Raw genomic sequence first — 26,330 nt, forward strand, 5'->3', positions numbered from 1 at the left:
AGTTTAGCAGCAAACAAGAGTAATTGCATTATTATTTTACAAATTTTGAGTATGAATTAGTGTTGTTGATTGTGTAACTTTGAGTTCCTCTCTTTTGTCAGGATGGACCCACTCCAGGTTTGGGTCGTGTGATTGGAGAACTGGGAGAAGATGGCTGGATTAGAGTGCAGTGGGACACCGGAAGTACAAATTCTTACAGAATGGGGAAGGAGGGGAAATACGATCTCAAACTAGCTGAGCCGCCGCCAGCAACTCAGCCCACAACAGAGGATTCAGACACTGAAGATGATTCTGGTAAAAAAGCTATTTTTTTATAAAAGTAGAGGCAGGATTTTAATTGAATTCCAAAATTGATATCTTGTAATATCAAAAAGCTTCTTTCATAGGAAATTAGTGCTTCACCAAAGAAGATTCATTTAATAGGTGTATATTTCTGACCAGAATGTTTCTTAAGATAGCTTTCCTCTGATAAAGGAGGGTAGAGAGCATGGTGTCACATTTGTTGCATATTTGTGGGCTAAAGAAAACGGTATTACCCAACTGAAATAGTTTCAGTTACAGATACCAGGAGATACACGTTTTAGCATACATTAATGTCCTTCTGCAGTTTTTTTTTATATGGCCTAATTATACATCTAGTTACACTGCTTCCCTGGTTCTTGGCACTGCATTTGGAATTCCTTTTAAGTTGTGTACTGCTAGAGAATAACTTGAAAATCTCTGCACAAAATGTCTGGTTTATATTTTGCTCTTGCAGTTGGAGGTAAGGAATCTTCTTAATGTCAAATCATTTTAGGGGAAATATTTATAACAAATTTCTCACAGTTTCTTTCAAAAGTCTTTGTGAAATAGTTTAACTCAATATTAATACATTCCTTTGCTTTCTCTGTCTCTCTTCAGAAGGAGAACAAGTTGAAAGGAATCTCCACCCTACTTCCATGATGCTGACAAGTACAGTGAACCTGTTACAGACACTTTGTCTCTCTGCTGGTGTCCATGCTGAAGTCATGCAAAGTGATGCTACTAGGACTCTGTGTGGTCTACTCCGTATGCTTGTGGAAAGTGGAACAATAGATAAATCAGGTACATTATGCAGAAACAGTCTGATTCAACTATGTGTTTCTGTTTTGTGCTTTGTTGTCTTGTAATTTTGTAAATCTTTTGTTACTAGTTTTTAATCCTTTGAGGCCAAAGGATAAAGAAGGCATTTTCAGAGCTTTTAAAATCTTAATTGTTAGCAAAGGCAACATATAAATGGTCTTGAGCATTCTTATAATTGTAAAAGCAAGAGAAACACACGAGATGTGGAGCATCAGAATATGTATGGTTAGCTTGGGCAGTGAATTTCTTAACAGGGTTGGTTTGTTTTTTTTTTTTTTTCCTGTTTGGGTACAACAATATGACTGGATATGTCCTATTCATTTCCACAGCTTCATTGTTGATTTCAAAAGTAATGCTGTTAACTACGTTGAAATGAGGAAACTGTGTGAGGATGAGAATTGCTTTAAAGGCATTTTTAATAAAATTAATTACAGGCTCTAAAGCTCAGTGTTCTGATTTGTCCAAAAATTCCCCATGTAGTATATAGAGAATTATGTAGCTGGCGGAAAAGTCAACTGTTATATGTATGTATCTTTTTGTTTTTAGCTTCCTTGCCAAATAAATTAGTTTATAAAGAGCAGCATAGGAGTTGGTGCACGTTGGGATTCATTCGAAGTATAGCACTCATGCCTCAGATGTGCAGCACTCTTAGTACATCTCAGTGGATAACTTTGCTAATGAAAATTGTTGAGGGGCATGAATCTTTCACTGCTGCTTCACTACAGAGACAGGTAATGTGTGTATTTCCAAATTACTTTGATAGGTGATTAATTTAGTACACTTCAGCTGTCTTTAAAAGTAGAAAAAAAGTGTATATTAAAAACATTAATTAATTGGGAAAAAGATAACATCTTGTCTTGTATTTGGAATTCATTGCTTTAAAAACATATCTGTTGAGTTTCTGAGCCTTCAGGCCACTACAGGCTCCATGGTTCTGTTGAAAGCCTGAAAGTTCTGTACAGATGAGAGGTCAAAACAGTGTTCCAAAACTGTATTCCAGAAACTCCCATAGAATGTTTCCTAGAAGTTGCATAAAGAAAAGAATAACAAAAAGATGATTAGGAAAAATGTGCAATTTCATTTTACAGTTAACAAATTGTGTATTATTTACTGCCCTTCCTTCCATAACAAGCTGTTATTATTGTTTAGTTACAGTCTCTCTTAAGAAGCTGCATCTATGCATCTTATTTTGGTATTGTTTTTCCCTTGTCCCTTTTCCCCTTTTGTCTTCTCTCTCTCTCTTTTTTTTCCTTTTTTTTTTTTTTTCTTCACTTTCCTTAGCATCTTTTTCATGAGATTCAAAAGCAGCCTTATTATGGAATAATTCTTCCGAGTTTTAAGGCTTGGAGATCAAAAGGTCTTAGTCTTTTCCTTGATAAGACATTTTTTAAAGCCTTGTATCATAAAGGCCTGTAAATTTCTTGTGATCCTCCATCAAATTCTTGCCAGTATTTTTACTGTGATGAAACTTCTGTCATCATCCAGGCCTTAGTGCATTAGAGTTACCTGTGCTGTTCAGAGAATACTGAAGAGCAATGAGCATTCCCGATGTACCAGCATCTAACAGAGTAACAAGAAAATGATGAGATGTTGAAGTTTAGAAAGACGTGTTATTGACAGAGGTTTAGAAGAAGAGAGGTCTCTGTATTGGTCTTATGTGTAGAAGATGAGAAAGCTCAAAATGTGGAATATTTCTGTTCAGAACATGCAACCCCATCTGCTCTTTGGTACTACAGCACTGCACCTTCTCATGTTCCTTGTCAGTCCTGCACTGTCTAGGTTTAGAAATGCCAGCCAGTTCGTTCTGTACATGTCAGAGGCCTTACTTTCACAGTAACTGCTCTTGGGTATCACTGTGGTTGCTGTTTTGCCACCTTCTATTAGTCAGCTTTATGTCTCATAATTTTTAATTATCATACCTTCATTGCAGAACACTTGGAAACTTTCAATCTGAAATACATCTTAGTACTAAGATCTGAGTCTGGAATCTGAACAAACCTTTCCATTCTATACTACTATCTTTCCTATGTGTTTTAGTAATTTACATTCTTTCTAACTGTGTGTTCGTCTAATGTCCTGAGTATTGAAGAGGTTGGATTCACTAATATAATGTGCCAATAAAATTGTTACTGACTTGGAACTGGCACAACTTCTTTTAGAATATTTCTCAGCAACCTGAATATCAGTAGCTCTTAATTTCCACAGCTGGAAAGAAATCAGCATTATAGAAATAATTACGAAGGAAAGCTTCTTCTGTACTTAACATGTTTGCAAGTTTTTTTAATATTTGGTGACTTAGGATGGAATAACACTGATTTTTATTCTCTTTTTAGATACTTGCTGTACATTTATTGAAAGCAGTACTTCCATCCTGGGATAAAAATGAAAGGTCAAGAGACATGAAATTTCTTGTGGAAAAACTGTTTGGGTTTTTAGGCAGCCTGCTTAGTACTTGTTCTTCAGATATCCCACTACTCAGAGGTAGAAAAATTTTCCATTAGTGGCTTATTTTCATGTATAAAAAAATGTGTGCATTAAATTCATAACTGTTGTGCAATTGTTTTGTCTTTCTAGAATCTACTCTGAGAAGGAGAAAGGCCAGACCTCAAGCATCTCTAACGGCCACTCACAGTAGTACTTTAGCAGAAGAGATAGTGGCACTGCTGAGGACGCTTCATTCACTCGGCCAGTGGAATGGACTCATAAACAAGTACATCAACTCTCAGCTAACCTCCATCACCCACATCTTTGCAGGAAAACAGTCAGAAGGGGTAGTTTCCACGTTTTAAAATAGCTCATTTTTTTAGCATTATTTATTTTTAAATTATAAATATTAAATGTTTGTAAACAATATTAAACTTAATTTTAAAACCATTTTTCTATTTGTGTGTATATATGTAAGTATTTATGTGTTGTAATTTTTAAATTGAAGTATGTGTGATTAACTTTGTATTTTAAAGCAGGTAGAGGTATTATGTTTTCTCCCTACAGTTAATTTTATTGTTCTTTGTTAGGCTCTGTTGGATGACTACTTCCCTGACACTGAGAATCCAGAGGTCGGAGGCCTAATGGCAGTGCTAGCGGTGATTGGTGGCATAGACAGTCGCTTGAGACTGGGTGGACAAGTAGTTCATGATGAATTTGGAGAAGGCACAGTGACACGCATCACCCCAAAAGGGAAAATCACTGTACAGTTCTATGATATGCGAACATGTAGAGTGTGCCCTTTGAATCAGCTGAAGCCAGTAAGTTCATTTTATAGAGACTTTAATACAAGGAGGAGCATGGTTTAAGACTCTGATATGGAGCAAAGAAAATATTTGTTGTTCATTCAGTAAATACATCGACATTCAATATGTACAATGCTCTGAATGAAAATCTAAGATTGTACTCATGTGAACCTCTGTAGGGCCATTAAAGCATGTCCTCATTTGTTGAGGAGATATAAGGAAAGGGGATTTTTGCTGAAGTCGTTTGACTTGAGGTAGAATCCCAAGTCATGACAATGTTATTTATAGCTGTGGTATGAGAGGAGCATGTTTATTTGTATTTAATTGAAGAAGAGAAAAAGTAGCATTTGTCAGTTAATAAACATTGAAACTTTGAATAATTTTGTAAAATTTTACAAAAACGTTTATCTATACTTTGTTTTTGTCTGGTTCTTCCCTCACTGTCCAGCTTCCAGTTGTGGCTTTTAATGTGAACAACTTGCCTTTCACTGAACCTATGCTATCCATTTGGGCTCAACTAGTAAACCTGGCTGGAAGTAAAGTAGAAAAACAAAGAATGAAGTCTCCCAGTCAGGGTCTTTCAGGTACAGTAATCTTTTCTTTTTTTTGTTTCTTGTTTTGTTTTTAAATAGATGGATATGCTTTTGGAAAGATACTGCTAACAGCAAATGTACATAAGAAAAAGGGTTTTCTGGAACCTTGGCGTTTTCCTTAGTCAGTATTGAATAATAGCATTAATGAGACAAGCTTAGCTAAGAGGTGAATTACTCTGCACTGTAGGTGAAATACCATTTTACTTTGGTGAGAAAGTGTAAATAAAGTTTGGGGCTGGACTTCTTGTCGTGAATTATTTAAAATCTGGGTCCATCTTCACTGTGCCTACTGTGCTGTGTATTAATATGAAAAGTAGGAAGGCAGTGTTTTTAGTATCATGGGTCATAGAATGTGTGCAGACTTTTTATCCAGGTGCTTTTCAAACTACCTCATATCATCAGTATTTCACAAGTTTTCACATAGTGATTTAAGGTGTAAACTGATCTTTGGGCTGAGCTTGTATGAATGATAGCCTTTCTTCTCTAATACCAGAGATTCCTAGTGCTAACAGCTGTTTTATATTTCTGATAGGTCAAGTGGATTTGGATCTGCTGCGATGCCAGCAATTAAAGCTGTACATACTGAAAGCAGGCCGAGCTCTTCTTTCTCACCAGGATACACTAAGGCAGATCTTATCTCAGCCAGCTGTTCAGGAATCTGTATTAAACCCTGCAGGTATTCTGAAATGCAGCCTGAGTGTACTGCTGTTTGTTTAGGTTGTAGATAGAGTATGTGCTAATGGCAGTCGAAGGGTAGAAATTAAGTTTGCCCTCTAAAGACTAAAAATTAAAAATTCAAAATCAGGAATGTTTTAACCTTAGATATTAAAAGCATTTTGACTTTTTAACTTGGGTTTGGAAGTCTAAATGGATCAAGTGTTTGAAGCTTGAAATATTGGAGTTAGCTAAATTTGTAAGTCTTCTATAGTTAGTAAGCTTTGTAATTAATTTTAAAAATATAACTTTTTTTTTGCAGTGGAGTCTCTTTCTTCTTCAAAGCTTAAAGTACGAGTTCTCAATTGGCTATTCCTTTTATTCCAAATGTTTTGCAGTTTCCAGTGAAACAAATACCAGGTTACAGAGTCTTAAGCTTAATCTTAAAAAGTTTAAAAAATTGTAGTTTTAATAATTTGAATTCATTCTATCTGTACATTCACTCTACATATAAAAGTAAATAGCTCTGTTGCCTTTCAGGATAGCTATTGATGCCCTTATAGTTCATTTAGGCATTTGGAAAACATGTAACATCTTTAAATATATTCAGCTTATTTGTATCTTTCTAGGGGTTGTTAAATTTTAAATCAACAGAATGATCAGATTTTTTTTCCAGGAACGGAACTTTTTTTCTTAACCAGAACAGCATAAGTACATGAGGACTATTAACTGTTCTGTTACTGTTTCAAATATGAGAACTTTTTTTCGTTGGAGCGGGGTGAAGAGTGAGAACACTTCCCTGAGATAGCCATGGTAAAGAGTGTAGCTGGAGTAAAGCCAGAGTACAGATCTAGGCAACGTGAATATTTATGCCCAAAAGAACACAAAATCAAATATAAAGTTGCAGAATCGTGAGCCAGAACAGGGAGCTCTTCCCTAAGAGGTGTATTAGAAGGGGAAATTACTCAGTCTAGAAAGTATGCACTGTGATTTGGGGGTCAGTGAAATTGCTGGCTGTCTGTATAAAGGGGGAAGAACCTCTTTGTAATAGTCCTATTGTCAAAGGTGAACTCAGAAGATACTTGCACAAATTCACTCTTCACTGAGCAGTGTCTGCTAGATATGTTCTAGATGTATTTTAGTAAAAATATTGTTTATCTACAAATTGCTCATTTACTTCTTTTTATGGAGATAGTGGCACGCATGGTTTGATCTTAAACTCGAGGTTGCTGTGGAGAAGAAATGTGGGAAAGACAACAATATCCTTGATCCACTGGTAGGCTCCAGCATAAATCTCGCAATTGACTTAACGTGGTTTTGGTTGAAATAATGTTTCTATTTCAAGAGGATGGAGCAGTTGCCTCTCCTGACATCGGAGATATGTCTCCTGAAGGACCACAGCCTCCAATGATTCTTCTACAGCAACTTTTGACAGCTGCTACACAACCGTCACCTGTGAAAGCAATATTTGACAAACAAGAGCTTGAGGTAGAGTCTGTTTTCTGCCAAGTAACCTAATAAATAAATCTTTCTAATTCATATTACAACTAAAAGTTGTTAAGCTATGGGTTTTAAAAATATGTCACTGAACCCCTCTTGGCAAATAACCTGTAATTTCAGACGCACGTGTGCACAAAAACATACTAAATATGCTTTTTTCAACTTGGACTGATTTATTTGTTCTCATTTAGGCTGCTGCTTTGGCAGTATGCCAGTATCTGGCTGTAGAGTCTACACATCCTTCAACTCCAGTGTTTGAAGACTGCAGCTCTAGTGAAGCTACAACACCCATCACAGTGCAGCATATCCGACCCACAAAAATGAAGAAACGCAAGCAGTCTCCAATTCCACCTCTCCCCATTGTAGTTCAACTTATGGAAATGGGATTTCCTAGGAAAAACATAGAATTTGCACTAAAATCTCTGTCTGGAACCTCTGGAAGTGCTTCTGGATTACCAGGTATGTCATTTAATTAATGATAGTAGGAGGCAACTTGTGAGTAGTTAAAATGCTACTTATAAGGGAGCAATTATTACTTCTCTTTTTGGATACTATCTTAAGAATGTTAGAGAATCCCTTAAAGACAGAATGAGTTTGTGTTTTTCTGTATTAGGAGTGGAAGCCTTAGTTGGCTGGTTGTTGGATCACCCTGATGTTCAAATTACGGATCTCTCTGATGCTGATACTATCTCTGATGAATATTCAGATGAGGAGATAGTAGAGGAGGTGGAAGAAGCTGAAGCTGCTTGCCCTGTGGTAAGTATCAACTTATTAAAACCTAAGTCATGCTAGTTGGCTGCAAATTTTGTAGTTCTTTCCTTTTATGACCTTGGTTAGAGCGCAAGGATGTTTTGCTGTTGCAAGCTTTCAAGACTGTAACAAGGATGACATTTGCCATATGCTTCTAAGGCATATCATAAAAGAAGTCAAAGTATCTATAAATACGTATATAAGAGTAGCACAATGTAAGAGTGAAATCCAGATAGTTGTTTCAGTAATGGTAGCTGTAAGTATCGATGATAGTTGGTCTTAGTTTCATCTCACATAGTCAGTCCTATAGTGTAATATTTGGAAAGGACTCTTCATTTTTTAATTTATTTTTTTTTCCGTATCCCCCCTCCACCTTCCTTTGGCTTGAAAAGCAAATGTGTATTAGGTGCAAGGAATGACTGAGCAATTAGTGAATAAATGGAAAAAAAGAAAAAAAAGTCAGTGAAATAACAGCTTTTTCTAAAAACTATTCTCATGTACTGGTGATAAAAAGACCTTTACAGTGTCTGTTGAATGTGATGGCTTTAATTTATATTGGTCTTCTATTGCTGACTTTCAGGAAGTATTTCAGTAAGGTTTTGCCAATAAAATGAAATGGGTTCTGTGTTTCTGTTTATTTTTTTAAGGATGTTTAAGGAGATATTGAGTTTTCTGGCAAATGTGAGATTTTGTAATTGAAAGAAATGCATTATATTTTAGAGGAAATTAACTTGGCATTTTGTTTCAATACATTTTTTGCCGGTACTGGAGTGAGAAATTGTGCTGTATGTTGACTCAAATGGAAAAAAACCCCAAAATTTAATCCTCGAAACAAGTGTTCTGTAAAGTCTCATTACAGCTGGAATGCAGCAGTTCTGTCTTTTTAAGTTTATTGTGAAAGTAATAATTTCTGATAACTGCAATCTTACGCTTTTTGTCAGCTTGTTTTTCTAAGGGAATACTTTAAGTCCTGTTGTATTATATAACAAAAAGTTTTGTAGTGTACTTTAGCTAGGAGATTACCATTTACCACTGTTTTTGCAATTTGTCTTTGTTCTGATTTTCTTTGGCAAACGGATTTTCATAAAAGAAACTTGTAGCTTGTTTCATGTGTTTTTAGAACTTGCAGCTACATTCCTGGACAAGTTATTTCAGAAACTAAACTTCAAAGTAATTCATAAATGTTAGCCATGTTGTGAATTGACCTATTGAAGACGTTTCTCATATTGGCATGTATCTTACATATTAAGTGTGTTTTTTGGGGGGTTATCTTCAGTCTCTACTAATAATTTTATTTATTAGTAATTTTCTAGCTGCTTTATGTTTATTTTGGATTTTTTTGCAGCCAAGTGGTGCTATTGTAACAGAGAGCCAGACCTATAAGAAACGATCTGATTTCTTAAGTAATGATGACTATGCTGTGTATGTGAGGGAGAATATTCAGGTAAGCATGATGTTCAAATGCTATATTGAAACTAGTTTCCTTCTTGTACAGAAGTCTTTGCATAGCTATGGCATTCTGTTGTCCTTTTTCCCTAGGTGGGAATGATGGTTAGGTGCTGCAGAACCTACGAGGAGGTTTGTGAAGGAGATGTAGGCAAAGTTATTAAGTTGGATCGAGATGGATTGCATGACCTGAACGTACAGTGTGATTGGCAACAGAAGGGTGGTACCTACTGGGTCAGATATATCCATGTTGAGCTGTTAGGTAAGTTCACTGCTAACTGCTTTCTAATAAAGAATTGAGTGGTACACTAAGGGGGATATATTTTTGGAAGCAAAAAAGCCACTCACCATGTATTTATTCTTGCAATTGCTAGGATTCCCACCACAGAGTTCTGCCTCTCATATCAAGATAGGTGACAAAGTGCGTGTGAAAAGCTCTGTGACCACACCCAAATACAAATGGGGATCAGTTACTCACCGAAGTGTAGGAGTTGTCAAAGGTAATGTATATTCAAAATGGGGAGGCAATATAACTGGAAACAGACTTTCTGCTGCATTTAAGGAGAGAATATTTTAGACACACTTACAAATCACAGTGCTTTGTGGACTATTGCATGATGATGGAACTATAAAATACAGAAGTAGTCTGTTCAGCATAGATTGTTTGAGGCGGTACAGTTTTTGGTCATATTATATTCTTCTTTGAAGTACTCTGTCCCTTTGGGAACTGTTTTTTAATAAAAGAAAAAAATCAGAGTCAAAGAACTGAAGTAGAATAATATATACCTTTAAAAAATCTTTAGAACTCTCTTCATAGACTGACAAAGTTAATGCATAGTTCCATTGCAAGAAAAGATTACTTTTGAAAGTAATTTTTAATAAGTATTTCTGCTCTCTGATGTCAAACTGGACTCTTCCTGCTTCATTTTGTAGAAATTTGCAACACTGTTTTCTCCATATTTTTGTCACAGCTTTTAGTGCCAATGGAAAAGATGTCATTGTAGACTTCCCTCAGCAGTCTCATTGGACTGGCTTGTTGTCAGAAATGGAACTGGTTCCGAGCATTCATCCTGGAGTCACGTATGTGATGATTTAAGTTTTCCTTAATGTATATGGGTTATCCTTTAGCCTTATTGTTTTGATTCCATTATCTTGCCTTGTGTCTCGATTAACTTGGACCACTGGAAATGTATTTACTCATTGTTCTTTTGTGAAATCAGGTGTGATGGCTGTCAGATGTTTCCTATCAATGGGCCTAGATTCAAATGCAGAAACTGTGATGATTTTGATTTCTGTGAAACTTGTTTTAAAACCAGGAAGCATAACACCCGACATACTTTTGGAAGAATAAATGAGCCAGGTAAGTTTTTTAAAAAATCTAAGTGGTTCTTTGATTAAAAATGCATTGAATTTGTTTTTATGAAAAAAAAATCAGTTTAAATATTGTGTGCCCCTGTAATATTTTATCATTCAATTTTATGTATTACTCTTAGTGTCCTACATTCCTGAAGAGAGTAGTTTTCCTTTTGTTTCTAATATTTTACTTGGTTTCTTGGTACAAATTAATCTGTAAACACAAGTGTAATCTTACACTTACAAATAAGTGTAAGAACAGAAAGTGTGACTATCCCCAGTGACTGCATTGAAGGCTTGTGGTCAGGTAAAGTGCTTGAAACTCCTTTAAAAATACCCAAATCTTGAGCTGTGCCCTTTAAGCATGAGTAGCATTACTATACCTATGTGACATGCTTCTCTGCTTTCAGATTACATACCTGAAATGTTTGCTTTGTTATATTTCCTTTCACATTGGTTGTGGGTGTAATAGAAGCAGTTTTCTTAGAGAGATACATGCTTAATGTTTCACTTAAACATGCAGGTCAGTCTCCAGTATTTTGTGGGCGTTCTGGAAAGCAGTTGAAGAGACGGCATAGCAGCCAGCGGGGAATGTTACTGGATGATTGGTCAAGAATAGTTAAGAATTTGAATGTCTCCTCCTCTGTGAATCAGGCTTCACGTCTTATTGATGGTAGTGAGCAGTGCTGGCAGTCTTCTGGTTCACAAGGAAAGGTAACTAAGCCATAACTAGTTTAATTTGGCATACTTTTTATGAAGAGGAAAAATATTTAACGTAGTGAAATATATGTTACCTTTCTGTAAGATAGAAGAGTAGTAAAAACAGACATCTCACGTACAAAACTATGTTTCTTTATATTTTTGAATGTGACTTTTTTTTAAGCTTTATCTTTTTAATTATTTTATGTGAAGAAACTTTTGTGAACTATTTCATTATAAGGAACTTCTGTGTTTTGTTTTGTTTTTTTTTTAAATAAGGGGTAATTATTGTGTAGTTGGTTATATGGTTACAGTTGCTCTTTCAGTATAATAAACAATGGGGAGTTGTTCTTAATGATCATGTTGATTATATTTTACTTAAGTGTTGCAATACAAAAAGCACTTATGCTCTTGCTTCTGAGCACTCTCACTTGCATAGAATACCTCAAGTTTAAGGACCTATAAGGATCACAGAGTCTAACTTCCTACTCTTGGTGGGACTAATTAAACCACATGACTAAGAGCATCTTCTAGATACTTCTTGAACTCCGACAGGCTTGGTGCTGTGACCACTTCTCTCTGTAACCTATTGCAGTGACTGACTACCCTCTTGGTGAAAAACCTTTTCCTAATGAAGTTCTCCTGATACATTCCTTGTGTCCTATCAATGGTCACCAGAGAGGAGCTCCTCTGCTGCTCCCACTTGAGGAAGTTTTAAATAGTGATAAGGTTTCCTGTCAGCCTTCTTTTCAAGCTGAAAATAAGTCTTGCCCTTGAGACCTTTTACCATTCTGGCTGCTTTCTTCTGGACACTAATAATTTTATGTCCTCCTTTTGTTGAGGTGCCCCAGGCTATCTGCAGTGTGCAAGGTAGGGCTGCACCAGTGCAGTGTAGAGTGGAACTGTCACCTCCTTCGACCAGTTAGCAGTGCTGTGCTTGATGCACCCCAGGACATGTCTGGTTGGCTCTTTAGGCTTCTAGGGCACATAGTTGACTCCTGTTCAATTTGCCATCAACTCAGATCTCCAGGTCTCTTTCTGCATAGCTGCTCTTGTCCTCAGTTTGTACATATAAGCAGGTTTACCCCATCCCAAGTGGAGCATCTCACACTTGCTCTGAAGTTCCATGCAGTTGGTATTTGCCCATCTCTCTAGTCTCTTCAGATCTCTCTTTTAAGTCCTCTTTACCCATTGAGGTAGGCCACAACTTCTCCTAGTTTAGTGGCAGTGGCAAACTTGCTTAACATACATTTGACTCCTACATCCAGATCACTTATAGAAAGCATTGTTGCTTAATTTGTGGTTTACCGGTTTTATCAGCCTGCAGCATTACTTTGTGGCCAGTGTAGATACCAAGATTTGCAGCTACACTTCTGTCCCGTGTGTTTTGATGCTGTATTGATGGCCATGCTGAGGATATCCCCAGGTACCCTTCCTTCAGGTTGTTTACAGGCTGTAATCAAAGATTTACATTGTGTCCCAATTCTTGACCTCCAGTGGTATTGTGCTTTCTCAGTCTCATCAATGGTGTCGCTCTTGAGCTGCTGCAGCTGTTTCTCTTGCATTTGAAGGTTGGTCAGGTGAGAATCAGAACCATAGAATAGTTAGGGTTGGAAAGGACTTTAAGATCATCAAGTTCCAACCCCCCTGCCATGGGCAGGGACACCTCGTACTAAACCATATCACCCAAGGCCTCGTCCAACCTGATCTTGAACACTGCCAGGGATGGAGCATTCACAACCTCCCTGGGCAACCCATTCCAGTGCCTCACCACCCTTACAGGAAAGAATTTCCTCCTTATATCCAATCTGAGCTTCCCCTGTTTTAAGTTTTAACCCGTTACCCCTTGTCCTATCACTACAGTCCCTAATGAAGAGTTCCTCCTCAGCATCCTTATAGGCCCCCTTCAGTAACTGGAAGGCTGCTATGAGGTCTCCACGCAGCCTTCTCTTCTCCAGGCTGAACAGCCCCAACTTTCTCAGCCTATCTTCATACGGGAGGTGCTCCAGTCCCCTGACCATCCTCATGACCCTCCTGTGGACTTGTTCCAACAGTTCCATGTCCTTTTTATGTTGAGGACACCAGAATTGCACACAATACTCCAGGTGAGGTCTCACAGGAGTGGAGTAGAGGGGCAGGATCACCTCCTTTGACCTGCTGGTCACGCTCCTTTTGATGCAGCCCAGGATACGGTTGGCTTTCTGGGATGTGAGCGCACACTGAAGCCGGCTCATGTTCATTTTCTCATTGACCAGCACCCCCAAGTGCTTCTCCGCAGGGCTGCTCTGAATCTCTTCTCTGCCCAGCCTGTAGCTGTGCCTGGGATTGCTCCGACCCGGGTGTAGGACCTTGCACTTGGCATGGTTAAACTTCATGAGGTTGGCATCAGCCCACCTCACAAGTGTGTCACGGTCCCTCTGGATGGCATTCCTTCCCTCCAGCATATCAACCGAACCACACAGCTTGGTGTCATCGGCAAACTTGCTGAGGGCGCGCTCAATCCCACTGTCCATGTCAGAAGTTCACAAGGTCCTCTTCCTTTGGCCAGTCGCCATGCATCGCAGCTATTGTATACCATTAATAAATGTTTTTCATGCTTGCTTCAAAAACTGCACACACTTACTCTTGTCAACCATATGGTGGTCCTAGCAATACTAACTGAAAATTAAATTCTTTGTGTTTCCCCTAGCACTGGATTCGCTTGGAGATTTTTCCAGATGTTCTTGTTCATAGGCTGACGATGATTGTGGACCCTGCAGACAGCAGTTACATGCCCTCTTTAGTTGTAGTTTCAGGTATGTGTAAGTTCTTTGAGAAGTCTGAATTACTTTTTGGTGTTGTACATCTAGCAGTAGGTATTTATTAGGTTTCATTTAACATAGTCATCTATTTCAAGTGCATGGTGCCTGTTTATGGAACAAACATCATATCTGAAAATGTTTTTTCTTTCTGTGTTTTGTTTTTAGGGGGGAATTCCTTAAATAACCTTATAGAGCTAAAGACAATCAATATAAATCCGACAGACACCACAGTGCCTCTTCTCAGTGATTGTACAGAAGTAAGTGAAGTTTGTGTGAGAATTAACTCGTTATGTAATGGAAAAATATTTTGCTGCAAGAACTGGATAAAAAGCACTGTTGTGATTATTAAAGCCTGTGTCCTGTGTATTTTACTTTTGTTCTAAGTTCTGGAAATTTACTAAAGTGGATTACCCTGATAAATGTTACCATAATCTCAGTATAACTCTAATAGCTTTAGTAGTAAAGCTAATTTAGGTCTTTTGATGTAAATCAATATACCTATGAACCAAGAAGAAATCCCAATAAACTTAACTTTGGGGATACGTGTGGTGGGTGTTAGGGCTTATTTTGGATAGTATTTCTGATCTTTCTCAGTAACAGCAAGGAGGAATGCATAATGACTTTTCAGGAGATTGGAAGTGAAATAATTCTGAAATTAATGAGGCCATATGTTTATCTTAAAGTATGAATTTTGTAGGGTTGAAAAGCTGAGTATTTACATATTAATTTTGATGAGGCGAAAAATCAAACAGAAGTTCTAAATCTTTCGTATGTTTCTAAAAGGTTACACTGGATCCAAAAGATGGCAATTTAGTGAGGTTTCTTTTCCCTCTTAGTACCACAGGTATATTGAAATTGCAATCAAGCAGTGCAGAAGCTCTGGGATTGATTGCAAAATACATGGTCTCAGCATACTGGGACGTATACGAGCAGAGGATGAAGACTTGGCTGCAGTCCCATTCCTTGCTTCTGATAATGAGGAAGAGGATGATGATAAAGCTAACACCGGGAGGTAGGTAACTTCAGTGGCAAAGTGGGGAGAGCCTTAGTGTTGATATAGTCCTGTAATTCAGGAGATTATTGTAAGAACAACTACTTAATTAGGTTGAATGGTAGTAAAGAGAAATGAGTATCTTAGTTTGTCAGAATTGTAAGTAGGTCATTTGTTGAGGTGGTAACATTTTGTACAACTCTTCAGCTTGTGCAGCATGCTTGGAGTTGAAAACCTAGCTAAAAACTTTATGTTTGGAATGTGGTATATTTACCTCTGCTCAGCAAAATACTCTGGGTTTTGTTTGTTTTGCATGTTTGTTTGATTTCTTTTTGTTTTGTTACAGCCACCAATTAACTGTAGTAGTGGTGCTTGAGTACTGAAACTCTTGTAAAATCAGTAAATACAGTAAAAAGATGCCTATGCTATAGTTATGCACATTGCTAAACTGATATTTTTTAATTTTTTGTTTTTTTCTCCTCAATATGTTCAGTCTTGTTAGAAAGAAGGCAGCTGGGCTGGAATCGGCGGCTACAATAAGAACTAAAGTTTTTGTTTGGGGGTTGAATGACAAAGACCAATTGGGAGGGCTGAAAGGCTCCAAGGTATGTTTGTTTTCATAGTTCAGTACAAAATAAAGTGTACAAGTCTCACACAACACAAAATTAATTCAAACTTAACCAGAATTCTACAGTGTAATATCAAACCTACAAATAATAAATTCTAGTGGCTTTTTGGTTTGAGACATGTTAGATATCTGCTGGGTGGAAGATTGGAGAAAACTTGCATTTTGGTTGTTTCTCTCAAATCCAGTTTGATTATTAGCAGCCACTTAATCTGTTGTTTTGGTTGACAGTGAACTAATTGTTCTAAAACTATTTAGCACTCTATACACATTCTGTTCCTTTTGGGTTTGTGTGCATGCAGTTAAGGTAGTGGTGAACCTTTCTGTGTAGTACTTGGACCTGGTACACTCATCAGAAAGTTGAATTCCCATCTTTTGATATAACTTGATTACAATTCAGTGTAATTTGAAAGGAATTTTAGCCTTGTGTGCAGCTATTTACACATAATTTTTAAATACAATACAGGTTCAGAGATACATGATGAATATTTAATAAATTTAAAATGTTAATGTGAAAAGTATGTTGAGAGCATTTATTTAATTTATGTTGCAAATAAAATGTATATTGTTGTATCCATAGAGTGCCTTTCAAGAAACAAAAGATCAACCATTTCTGTATTCTGTGGTTTTCTCAAGAAAACGTTACTTAAAGGAAACTTCTTGCTTATATCACATTTATTTTTTTTTCCCAGGCTTTGTATTTATCATGGTTTCAGTGTTAAATGCTTTTTCTTGGTTTTTGTGCTTTGCCTGGTGTATATTACCTGGTATGTGTGAAGTGTCTGAATAATACACAGATTTTCATATATTTAAAAAAAGGAAAAGTACCTGTTAGATTATAGGGTTTATGATTTAAGAATAGCTCTTCTTTTGAAAGTATAAAACTTCAGTGAATTGTAGTGAGTTTCATTTCCCGTCTGCTCTAGATAAAGGTCCCTTCCTTTTCTGAAACCCTGTCTGCCTTGAATGTTGTACAAGTAGCTGGAGGATCCAAAAGCCTCTTTGCAGGTAATATAAGTTTGAAATAAATATAAATATGTTAAGGGAAGAAATGGATTTCCAGTTGTGAAACTTTAATGATGTTTCAAACTTTATTTCTTCATTTTAGTGACTGTAGAGGGTAAAGTATATGCTTGTGGAGAAGCCACAAATGGAAGGCTGGGTTTAGGAATATCTAGCGGAACTGTGCCTATTCCACGCCAGATTACAGCTCTCAGTAACTATGTGGTAAAGAAAGTGGCTGTTCACTCAGGTACTGACTATTACAATTTCTAGATACATAAACATAACATGTTAAGCCTAAAAATAGTTGCTTTGCAATTTTCTTGGGTGCCATGATGCCCCAGCATAACTGATGTTTTTAAAAACTTTGTAAAAATAAATACAGTTTATTAAGTTCTGTCTGTTGCATACAATGTCAAATTAAAGCTAACGGTTCTGTTGTTAAAATCTGTAATTTTAGACTATACACAGTTTCTTTCTCGCTGGAAGTTAAATTTGATAACTTCTTAACAGTTTTTCAGTCTGATCCAAAGAATATATTTGTATTTTAAATTAAATCACGTAAGTCTGAAGAAAATAAGTAATGCATATTGGGTTGAAAGGCTCATGCAATTACGTTGTTAAAGTACAGCAGTGTCAATATTCTGAGATTTTGCTAGACCTGCTTCCCACTTGAAAGATTGAAAATTTAAATTTCTGTTTACACTTTTAGGTGGCCGGCATGCTATGGCATTAACTGTTGATGGAAAAGTATTTTCATGGGGTGAAGGAGATGATGGAAAACTTGGTCACTTCAGTCGAATGTAAGTATGCCAAATTTGTCTCTATTTCATAGAAATATTTCAGTAAGAGAACATCTGTGTTGCCTGTTGCAAGACAGCTGACCACCACTAGTGACAACGATAGGATTTTTATTACAATGGGAACAAAAAATTAGGTTGTGAAAAAGGTGGATTTTTTTTCGGCAGTGTATGTCAATTTATGGTGCAGCATTTGTAGCCATCACCATTTAAAAAGGAGACAATATAATACTTGGAAACATACTTGGTGGATAAAGTTTTCAATAGTATTTTTAATGTTACTGATGAAATGGCGCACATTTGGTTACTTTTATAAGGTAGGGTTTACAGTGGTGCTCTGAGGTGTAAACCATAGCAATTTTACATTACTGAGCTGTAACAGTTTATGACGTAAGCCTGATAGAGCTTTTAATAGCCCTTGTCTTTAGACATCCGTTCACAGACTTGTTAACCAGAAATAAATTTCTTACACTTTCCAGTAATACATAATTTAATCCTCCACAGTAGGGCTTTGAGGAAGATTTGAATTGTCTTGGGATTTTTTCTTGTAGGCACCACAGAACAATGTTTTGAAAGGAACAAAAAAAGAAGTGAAGTCCAGATTAAAGCAGTATTCTTTATTGTTCAACTGTCTTGTGTTTTCAGTAATTTTATTAAAAGTGAGACTTGATACTCTTGGGCGTTTCATGGATGCAAATATTCCAGAGGTTGCATATAATTTGATAAAACTTTAATAGTGGTTCTGATACACAGTATTAGAAAGCCTTGAGTTGAAACTCTTCCCTGAATTTAGAGAATATTGTAGCTATACAAATAATGAATATAAAGTTTCCAGTTTTCTCACAGAGGCCTAACAGTAAACCCAAGTTCTAATTTCTCTCTTGTAAAGTTCAAAGTTGGGATGGGAATGTCGTCTCTTGATCTTACTACCTGGCTCTGTGTCCACAGCTAACAAAATGCTCAACTTTGGGTAATAACAGGATATCAGTTTTCACTTTGTATTATATGCTTCTTAATTAATTCATCACTTTGGATCTTGGCTTTGTCACCTAAGTGTTGCAGCGTATACATAAAATATTTCTTTAAATAAAACTTTGAAGTACATTTAAATAGCGTAAATTTTAGATTTATGGCACTGCCACAGCGTATATCTTGGAATCATAATGTTGCTTCTTACTTTTAGGTTGATGTTATTGCACAAAACTGTCTGGATTATAAAGATGGGTGTATATTATGCAATTCTTTCATAATTGATGCAATTAATTCCTTATTCTTTTTCTCTAGGAACTGTGATAAACCCAGATTGATAGAAGCTTTGAAAACCAAACGCATCCGTGATATTGCTTGTGGCAGTTCCCACAGTGCTGCCATTACCTCTAGTGGTGAACTGTATACATGGGGTCTTGGAGAATATGGAAGGCTAGGACATGGCGATAATACCACACAGCTGAAACCTAAAATGGTAAATCTCTCTTGTCTCTGAAATGTGAAGGTGTTTGTTTAATAAATGATAAATAAAAACTAAAGTAAAGGCAAAAAACATGAAAACACTGTGAAGACATCATTTTGGAGTGATCCAAATTAGGTTTTGATAGACATACCTCTTAACAGGCAAGCTATTTCAGAAAGGCCAGTAAAATCCAATCTTTTTTAAAGTGAGGTGAAATGGCTACTGCTGTTTTGAACATTCATGCTGTGTTTCTTTGATACATAGGTGGAAGCTACTACTGTGATTGAATGATGTTTGATCCTGAGTGAGGAAGGCTAGATGATCCTGTGCTAACTGGCATGCTCAGGCTGGGCACAATGACCAAAATCGATCAGAAGAGCTTGAAACTGTCTCTAAGGTTTTAAAACATAATTTCTCTGAAACTTCTTGCTTACTTCTCTATTTTGTAGGTTAAAGTGCTCCTTGGCCACCGAGTCATTCAGGTTGCTTGTGGAAGCAGAGATGCTCAGACTCTTGCTTTGACAGATGAAGGTAGGGATATCTTGTTCCAGAAGATTTCTAGCCCAAGGGAATACCGTGATCCTTGTTTGACCTGCAGTTTGGTGTTTGTTAGGTTTGGTGTTTTCTTGGGGTGATGGTGATTTTGGAAAACTGGGCCGAGGAGGAAGTGAAGGATGCAACATTCCTCAGAACATTGAAAGACTGAATGGCCAAGGTGTCTGTCAGATTGAATGTGGTGCACAGTTTTCGTTGGCACTGACCAAGTCAGGAGTGGTGTGGACATGGTATGTTACATTTGCCAGAAAGTATTAACAAAGCAATTGCTAAGTATGTGTTGTATTTACTGATATTTGACTGTCTTAACTCCATTGTGCCTTATCTGTGTGCTTTGCCTTTTGAATTGGCAAGTCCTAAAGGCAAGCTCTGATGTGTTCAATTGCTCCAACACTGTCTTGTAGTGTTCTCACTTGTATATTGTACTCTGATAGGATGCCTGGGTCTTACTGAATTAGTGGAAGAAGGGGAAGATCATTCCCTCTCTTGGGAGCAATGGAGCCTGTAAAGGAATGTTAATTCAAGACTTTGGCAAAAAAAGAACATGATTATCAAAGTTTGGAGTATGTAGCCTACAGCTACAGCAGACACTGTGAGAGTAAGGATGTAGTAGAGTAAGGAAGTAAGCTGAAGTTCAGAGGAGATGGGAGGAATTTCCTTGGGAACACACGGTTTTTATAGAGCTCTTTGCTGCTCAGAAGGTCACTGAGTTGTCAGTAATGCTACCTCAAAGCAAGAACTGATACAAAGTTATTGCATAGCATTATTCCAAAACCGTTTTTATTTCTTCTATTTGCTTGCTTCTATTTTGAAGACAAACATGGCTTTTTGAGTTGTTTATAAACCTTTCTGTAAAATTTGAGAGCTGACTGTGTGGCAGATGAGCTTCAGAGCTCTAACCAGATCAAGGTCTTAACTGCCATCCTTGTGTAATAAGGCTTGACATATATCAAAGCTAAGAAGACTTAAAATAGTCAGTTTTGTTGTATTATTTGTCACTAGTTGATGAATGATATGAAGAGAAATCCTCAAAACTTCAATTTTTATAAGTTACTTCTGAAAAAAATTTTAGCATAGGTGCCATTTCTCAGAGTGGTCACGGGAAACTATTTCTCTCTTTTGCTTTCACGCTTTTAAATTCTTCTTTTGGTAGTGATGAAAGGAGTTAGAAGAAAGGGAATTTATCACTCTCTAAGAACTCTTTGCAAAGTTCTAGTTCATTCCTTCTTTACCCCAGTTTGTCTTGACACTGTTACATCTAGTCATAAAATCTACAGCTATTTTATGACATTACAGGTCTACAGGGGGAGTTTTTGGGTCTGTTTCAACTGTGCATGTCTGCACTTTAGGATGGCTTCTTAACTTTTATTCTTCTTGAATTTGTACTAGTTTGAGGGAAAAATCACAACTTCTATGTAAACAATATAATTTTTTTGAGTTTTACATTTACTATCTGTTGCAGGGGTAAGGGTGACTACTTCAGACTAGGCCATGGCACAGATGTGCATGTACGAAAGCCACAGGTTGTGGAAGGACTGAGGGGTAAAAAGATTGTGCATGTGGCTGTAGGTGCACTCCATTGTCTAGCAGTTACTGACACTGGACAGGTATGTTGTACATCACACTTCTTTTCCCTTTTTACTCGGTCCAGAAAGGAATGAACTAAACTGTTGAAGAAGAATGTAATAGCATTGGTGCTGATTAAACGGGGTAGAAATTTCTAATGATATTTACTTGCTTTTCAAAGTCCTGAATAAGCATGATTGTAATTTAAAATATATTAGCTTTCATATTATAATCAGAGCTTGAATGTTGTTGTCATAGTAGCTTTTGTAATATTTTCCTAGTTGATGTATTATCTCAGGATCAGTTTTCTTCTTCTCAATCTTGAAATACAGAAGCAGTAATCTAGACAAATTTTTCTGCTGTGATTCAGCATTATGATTATCACAGTATTGATTCAGATCCCCAATATAATTACTGTGCAACTAACTCTTCTAGCTTATTGTCCACTGTGAACATTGACTAATTTATGAATCAACTGATGAGTTATGAATGAATAATAATTTATGAATCATCTGACAAAGTGCTGCTATGATTTTATATATTTTTTTTAATATATGCTAATGCCTGTCTTATTTAATGGTGCATGGGGAGATGATGTCATGACAACAGGTTCTCTAAGGTGTCCTAGGTTAATAATGAAAATTATTAAAATTCCTTTGGGGGAATTTTTAAGAAACAGTCAAATGAAGCAACCAGTGAAGCAAAGTAATATGTGGAAATGTTTACTGGCAGGTTTATGCGTGGGGTGACAATGACCATGGACAACAAGGAAATGGAACTACTACTGTTAATAGGAAGCCCACTCTTGTCCAGGGCTTGGAAGGCCAGAAAATCACCCGGGTTGCCTGTGGGTCTTCTCACAGTGTAGCATGGACAACAGTGGATGTAGCTACACCATCTGTTCATGAACCAGTACTTTTCCAGACAGCGAGGGACCCTTTAGGTGCTTCTTATCTTGGTTGGTATTTATTGTCTTATGTTGGTTTGGTGGTTGTTGGTTTTTTCTGGGGGGGAGGGGTTTGTTTCTTTTTTTTTTTTTGCTTGGGTTTTGTATGCCTTTTGAGAGTTAGCTGTGTGTGTGGTTTAATAGGTGATAGAAGAGTGCAAAAAGAAAACTGTCTTTAAAAAAAAAAACACCACAAAACAACAACAAAAACATACACAACTCTCAACCCCAACAAAACCTTATTTGCAGTGGAAGTTGCAAAGCACTTGTTTGGAAGTAGCACTACTTTGAACTTTTATTGTTCTTCAGGAAATAAAAATGCAACATGCTTCATCAAACACTTCAAAGACTATCTTTAATATGGGATAGAGCTTTATGGAGGAAATGGTAAATGGATGCTACTGTAATGTTGGTGATATTACATCTTACCTGTTGCTGTAATTCTTGATTCTACTGTTACCTTTTGTTTCTAAGGCAGGTGACTAAACATTGCTGTTTTGTCTTCCTAATTCTTTTGTGTCAAATATAAAAGCACCAAACAATTTGCTGATTAAACTTTTTCATGAACAAGGCAATGTACTTAAAAAAGAGGAAGAACTACATATATAGACTATTTCATTAGTATTTTTAAGAGTACCTAATAAATATTCTTGCTACTTGAGAAATTTCTGTGCAAGTAAAACTTGTTTCAGATGCCAATCACCAAAATATTCTTATCTGAATTACCTTACTCTTTTTTATGAAGTAACAAGGTGGAACACTACTTTATGAAAGCCCTTTGCAAAGCCTCAGTATTGACTTTAATGTTGTAACTTCAGGCATTATGGTTTATGAATCTACTGTAGAGTAAGTTTTACAGTCTTCTGACTTAACTGGAGATTATCTGATTTCATGTCAGGTATTACACCATTAAAGAATTCTTGGCTTCTCTTTTTCTCCCTCACTCCAGGTGTTCCTTCAGATGCAGATTCTTCTGCTGCCAGTAACAAAATCAGTGGGGCAAATAGTTCCAAGCCGAATCGCCCTTCCCTTGCTAAGATTCTCCTATCACTTGATGGGAATGTCGCCAAGCAGCAGGCATTATCTCATATACTAATGGCATTGCAAATCATGTATGCCAGGTAGGCATGCAAACATTCTGTTCTTATGCAGAGCAAAAGATGGCATAGCTTACCATCTATCTGGGTTACGTACCTTCTATCAGCGTCTCTTGAGTTGGGTATAAATTGTTTGGACTTCTCAGGATAGGCATAAGCTTCGTTTAATCATTTTTTAATGTTGGTGTTAGCTTTGTGCTGTTTTCTTTACGGAAGCTCCCAGTGCCTGTGAAAAGCTGTTTATTTAGGAATGCTCAATTAAATCGTGTAAAAGGCATGTAAATAAATCGTGATAGATGACATTGAGGGAGCAGTGGGAGGCAGGATGGAAAGAACAATAAAACTTTACAGTGCCCTCCTTGTTGGTGGAGAACAGAGTATTTGTGCTAAAATTTACGAAAAGGAGCTCACATAAAATAGTGGCCTTAAAACACAGTATTTAAGCATTGGGCCCAAAGGAGAACAGAGATAAATTACTCTAAATTCCAGAGTGTGGGAACCTTTCCTGATTTTATTAAGACAAGTTAGTATATTTTTTCTAAGTTCAAAAAGGGAATACAGTCAGGTTTATGTTGATCTGTCCTAAATGATTTCAGGGATGCAGTTGTTGGAGCACTGATGCCTGCAAGTATGATTGCACCAGTAGAATGTCCCTCTTCATCACCACCACCTCCATCAGATGCTACTTCTACAGGAAGCTCTGTGAATGGTGATGAATGCATGCTTCTAGGAGATATAGAAGAGAGACTGAGCCCAAACCCATGGCAGGACAGGAGAGGGGAGGTAAAGTGTCGGAAGAATTTTTCCATCTATGGTTAATGGAAAAACTGAAAAATATTGTCTGGTTTAATTTGATAATAGCAGAGATTAATCAGTTCTTTCTTGCCCTAATTTCAGGTGTAGTTACTCTGTGAGATTTGAAGCAACTTAAATTTTAGAGTTAAGTCAGTTATGAACTTTCAGAATGCACTGTTAAATGCTGAATGAATTGCAATTTTGATGACTTCTGGTAGTATTTCAGAGTTAACAGTTAACATGAACATATTAACCATTCGACCAGATACTACTTTTACAGAAGTGATCTTTTTAAAAAAAAAAACAAAACAAAACTTCAAAACTAGGGGAATATTTGACTGTTATTTAATGAAATGTAATTGTAACCTTCTGTCAGCTAATGTAGGCAGGAATGTCTGGGTGGAATTGTACGCTGTTGATTCCCAACTGGTAACAGAAGCATTAAAAAGAAAAGTCTTCCTACTGAAGAGATCTTTACTTTAACAAACTGTTAATTTGGCTTGTATTGGTAGCTTGTCTTCTACATTGTAGGCTTTTCTGACATTTTATTGTACATTTTGTACCAGCTGGCCTTGGTGGGGGGGGTGTTGGCTGGTTTGCCATCCTAGCAACATAAAATAGAAGCTACAAATACAGGAAGTGAATCTGTTGTTTTTTGAATATATAGCTGCTTTTAAATTGTTGCTGTCTTTGACCATAAGCCCTTAGACTGTTACAGGTTTTACAATATGTTATTGCAGCTTCTGTTAGTTATTGTCTGTTTTGGCTAGGTTGTTTCTTCAGAAGATGCTGTGACACCATCTGCTGTAACTCCTTCAGCTGCTGCTGCCTCTTCCCGTCCTTTCATTCCAGTCACAGATGATCCTGGAGCTGCCAGTATCATTGCAGAAACCATGACAAAAACCAAAGAAGTAATGTCGTCAACACCTTCCTTAAAACTTAACTCCTTACCATGCTTTTATCAAGCAGTTTTGCTTTATTTTTGTGTTTTTAAAGTTACCCTATAAATGACCGCATTCTTGAAATAATATCCAAAGGCAGAAGATTTTTTATTTTTTATTTTTAATGAAGTTAAAGTAGGTTAGTTGCAGGAAAGCCTTTTCTCTAGAGAAATGAGTTTAACAGTAGGTTAATTCTGGGCTTGCGTAATCCTGGATATGTGAATTGTGTTTTAAACTGCCTTTTGAATGTCTTAAGTTAACTTGTTTGGATTTGGTGAAATTCTTTAATCTTCACTGTCTTAAGTATTTCTGCAATTTGTTTTGTAGGATGTAGAAAGTCAAAGTAAAGTATCTGGCCCAGAGCCACAGTACTTGGATGAGTTTACTAGTCTCTTAGTACCAGATGACACACGAGTCATGGTTGACCTGCTAAAGCTTGCTGTGTCCAACCGAGCGGGTGAAAAAGGAAGAGATGTTCTTTCAGCTGTGCTGTCTGGTATGGGCACAGCTTACCCACAGGTCAGGTTTTGTTTCTGTTGTATTTTAACTAGGTCCTTTTCATTAGTGGCTTACTGGAATATTGTATCTGAAGTACAGCTCATCATACTGAGAAACTAATAAACATGAAAATTTGAGTTGAAATTAAATGCAAGTGAATCAATGATTTTAATGGAAATATTAAGTCAACATATGCATGTGCTACACATGTCAGTAACAGACTATTTCCTGGATTTGTCATGTTCCAATTAGATGTTAAAATAGAAGCTTAATGAGCTGTATTTATGTGTAAGACAAGCGGCTGTGGTTATTGGAATGTAGCTGACTTTACAAAGCCCTACTTGTTACATCTGCAGAATGTTAGTTTAAAAACTTGCATGTTGATTTTGGTTTGCATCTGGGTTTATTTTTTGGATTGCTAAAAATACTGTTAATACATTGTTGATGATTTAGTAACTGTTAATTCTTAAGATATACATTTGGTGTATTGAAATTTAGCTATTTACAAAGTATCCATGGGTATGTTTTACTGTCATTTTTTTTCTTTCTTGGGGATAACTGACAAACAGAATCAATGAATGCTGCAATATTGATTGCCAGCAGCTATATAAAAGAATGAAAGAATGTTACAAATCATAAATTATTTATAAAATATCTGCTTACAGGAATGAACTGAAAGTTGTTTAATAATTTTTTGGTAACTTTATCCTTCAAATATCCCCCCCCCCCCCATGAGTAACTGTGTTTCTTTAAGATGGTCATATGATCTAGTTAATTCTGTCTTTGAACATCTTAAAGACTGATTTGAAACATCAGAAGGGATTATGCAAAGCTGATTTTTGTATTCCTCTATGAAACTTGGCTTCACTGACCAAAAAGATCGATAATGACTTTGCTAAGGAGAATGCATTGAGATAGTAGAAATTTTACTCACTTA

General features: G+C 36.7%; 1 protein-coding gene across 4 annotated transcripts in view; it reads left to right on the forward strand.

Moving 5' to 3' along the window:
• Window positions 1-26,330, forward strand: part of HERC2 (HECT and RLD domain containing E3 ubiquitin protein ligase 2) — a 114,533-nt gene that overhangs the window by 55,761 nt on the left and 32,442 nt on the right. For all 4 annotated transcript variants that reach the window (XM_061377580.1, XM_061377584.1, XM_061377581.1 and 1 more), the window contains 33 exons: window positions 102-294; window positions 901-1,083; window positions 1,648-1,832; window positions 3,435-3,582; window positions 3,676-3,872; window positions 4,116-4,346; window positions 4,780-4,915; window positions 5,457-5,600; window positions 6,924-7,066; window positions 7,270-7,537; window positions 7,692-7,834; window positions 9,174-9,272; window positions 9,368-9,536; window positions 9,649-9,774; window positions 10,246-10,354; window positions 10,495-10,634; window positions 11,151-11,341; window positions 14,016-14,121; window positions 14,293-14,384; window positions 14,964-15,139; window positions 15,612-15,723; window positions 16,670-16,751; window positions 16,852-16,995; window positions 17,458-17,548; window positions 18,830-19,007; window positions 19,445-19,526; window positions 19,609-19,780; window positions 21,013-21,157; window positions 21,849-22,074; window positions 23,012-23,183; window positions 23,756-23,942; window positions 24,725-24,865; window positions 25,223-25,414. In XM_061377580.1, the coding sequence (XP_061233564.1) occupies window positions 102-294; window positions 901-1,083; window positions 1,648-1,832; window positions 3,435-3,582; window positions 3,676-3,872; window positions 4,116-4,346; window positions 4,780-4,915; window positions 5,457-5,600; window positions 6,924-7,066; window positions 7,270-7,537; window positions 7,692-7,834; window positions 9,174-9,272; window positions 9,368-9,536; window positions 9,649-9,774; window positions 10,246-10,354; window positions 10,495-10,634; window positions 11,151-11,341; window positions 14,016-14,121; window positions 14,293-14,384; window positions 14,964-15,139; window positions 15,612-15,723; window positions 16,670-16,751; window positions 16,852-16,995; window positions 17,458-17,548; window positions 18,830-19,007; window positions 19,445-19,526; window positions 19,609-19,780; window positions 21,013-21,157; window positions 21,849-22,074; window positions 23,012-23,183; window positions 23,756-23,942; window positions 24,725-24,865; window positions 25,223-25,414 (5,103 nt within the window). The remainder of the gene's footprint in view (window positions 1-101; window positions 295-900; window positions 1,084-1,647; window positions 1,833-3,434; window positions 3,583-3,675; window positions 3,873-4,115; window positions 4,347-4,779; window positions 4,916-5,456; window positions 5,601-6,923; window positions 7,067-7,269; window positions 7,538-7,691; window positions 7,835-9,173; window positions 9,273-9,367; window positions 9,537-9,648; window positions 9,775-10,245; window positions 10,355-10,494; window positions 10,635-11,150; window positions 11,342-14,015; window positions 14,122-14,292; window positions 14,385-14,963; window positions 15,140-15,611; window positions 15,724-16,669; window positions 16,752-16,851; window positions 16,996-17,457; window positions 17,549-18,829; window positions 19,008-19,444; window positions 19,527-19,608; window positions 19,781-21,012; window positions 21,158-21,848; window positions 22,075-23,011; window positions 23,184-23,755; window positions 23,943-24,724; window positions 24,866-25,222; window positions 25,415-26,330) is intronic.

This window comes from Neopsephotus bourkii, unplaced genomic scaffold (genome assembly GCF_033783945.1).
Source record: "Neopsephotus bourkii isolate Nb327-2 ecotype Australia unplaced genomic scaffold, CSIRO-AGI_Nbou_v1 NB_1760, whole genome shotgun sequence".
In the NCBI taxonomy this organism is placed as follows: Eukaryota; Metazoa; Chordata; class Aves; order Psittaciformes; family Psittacidae; genus Neopsephotus; species Neopsephotus bourkii.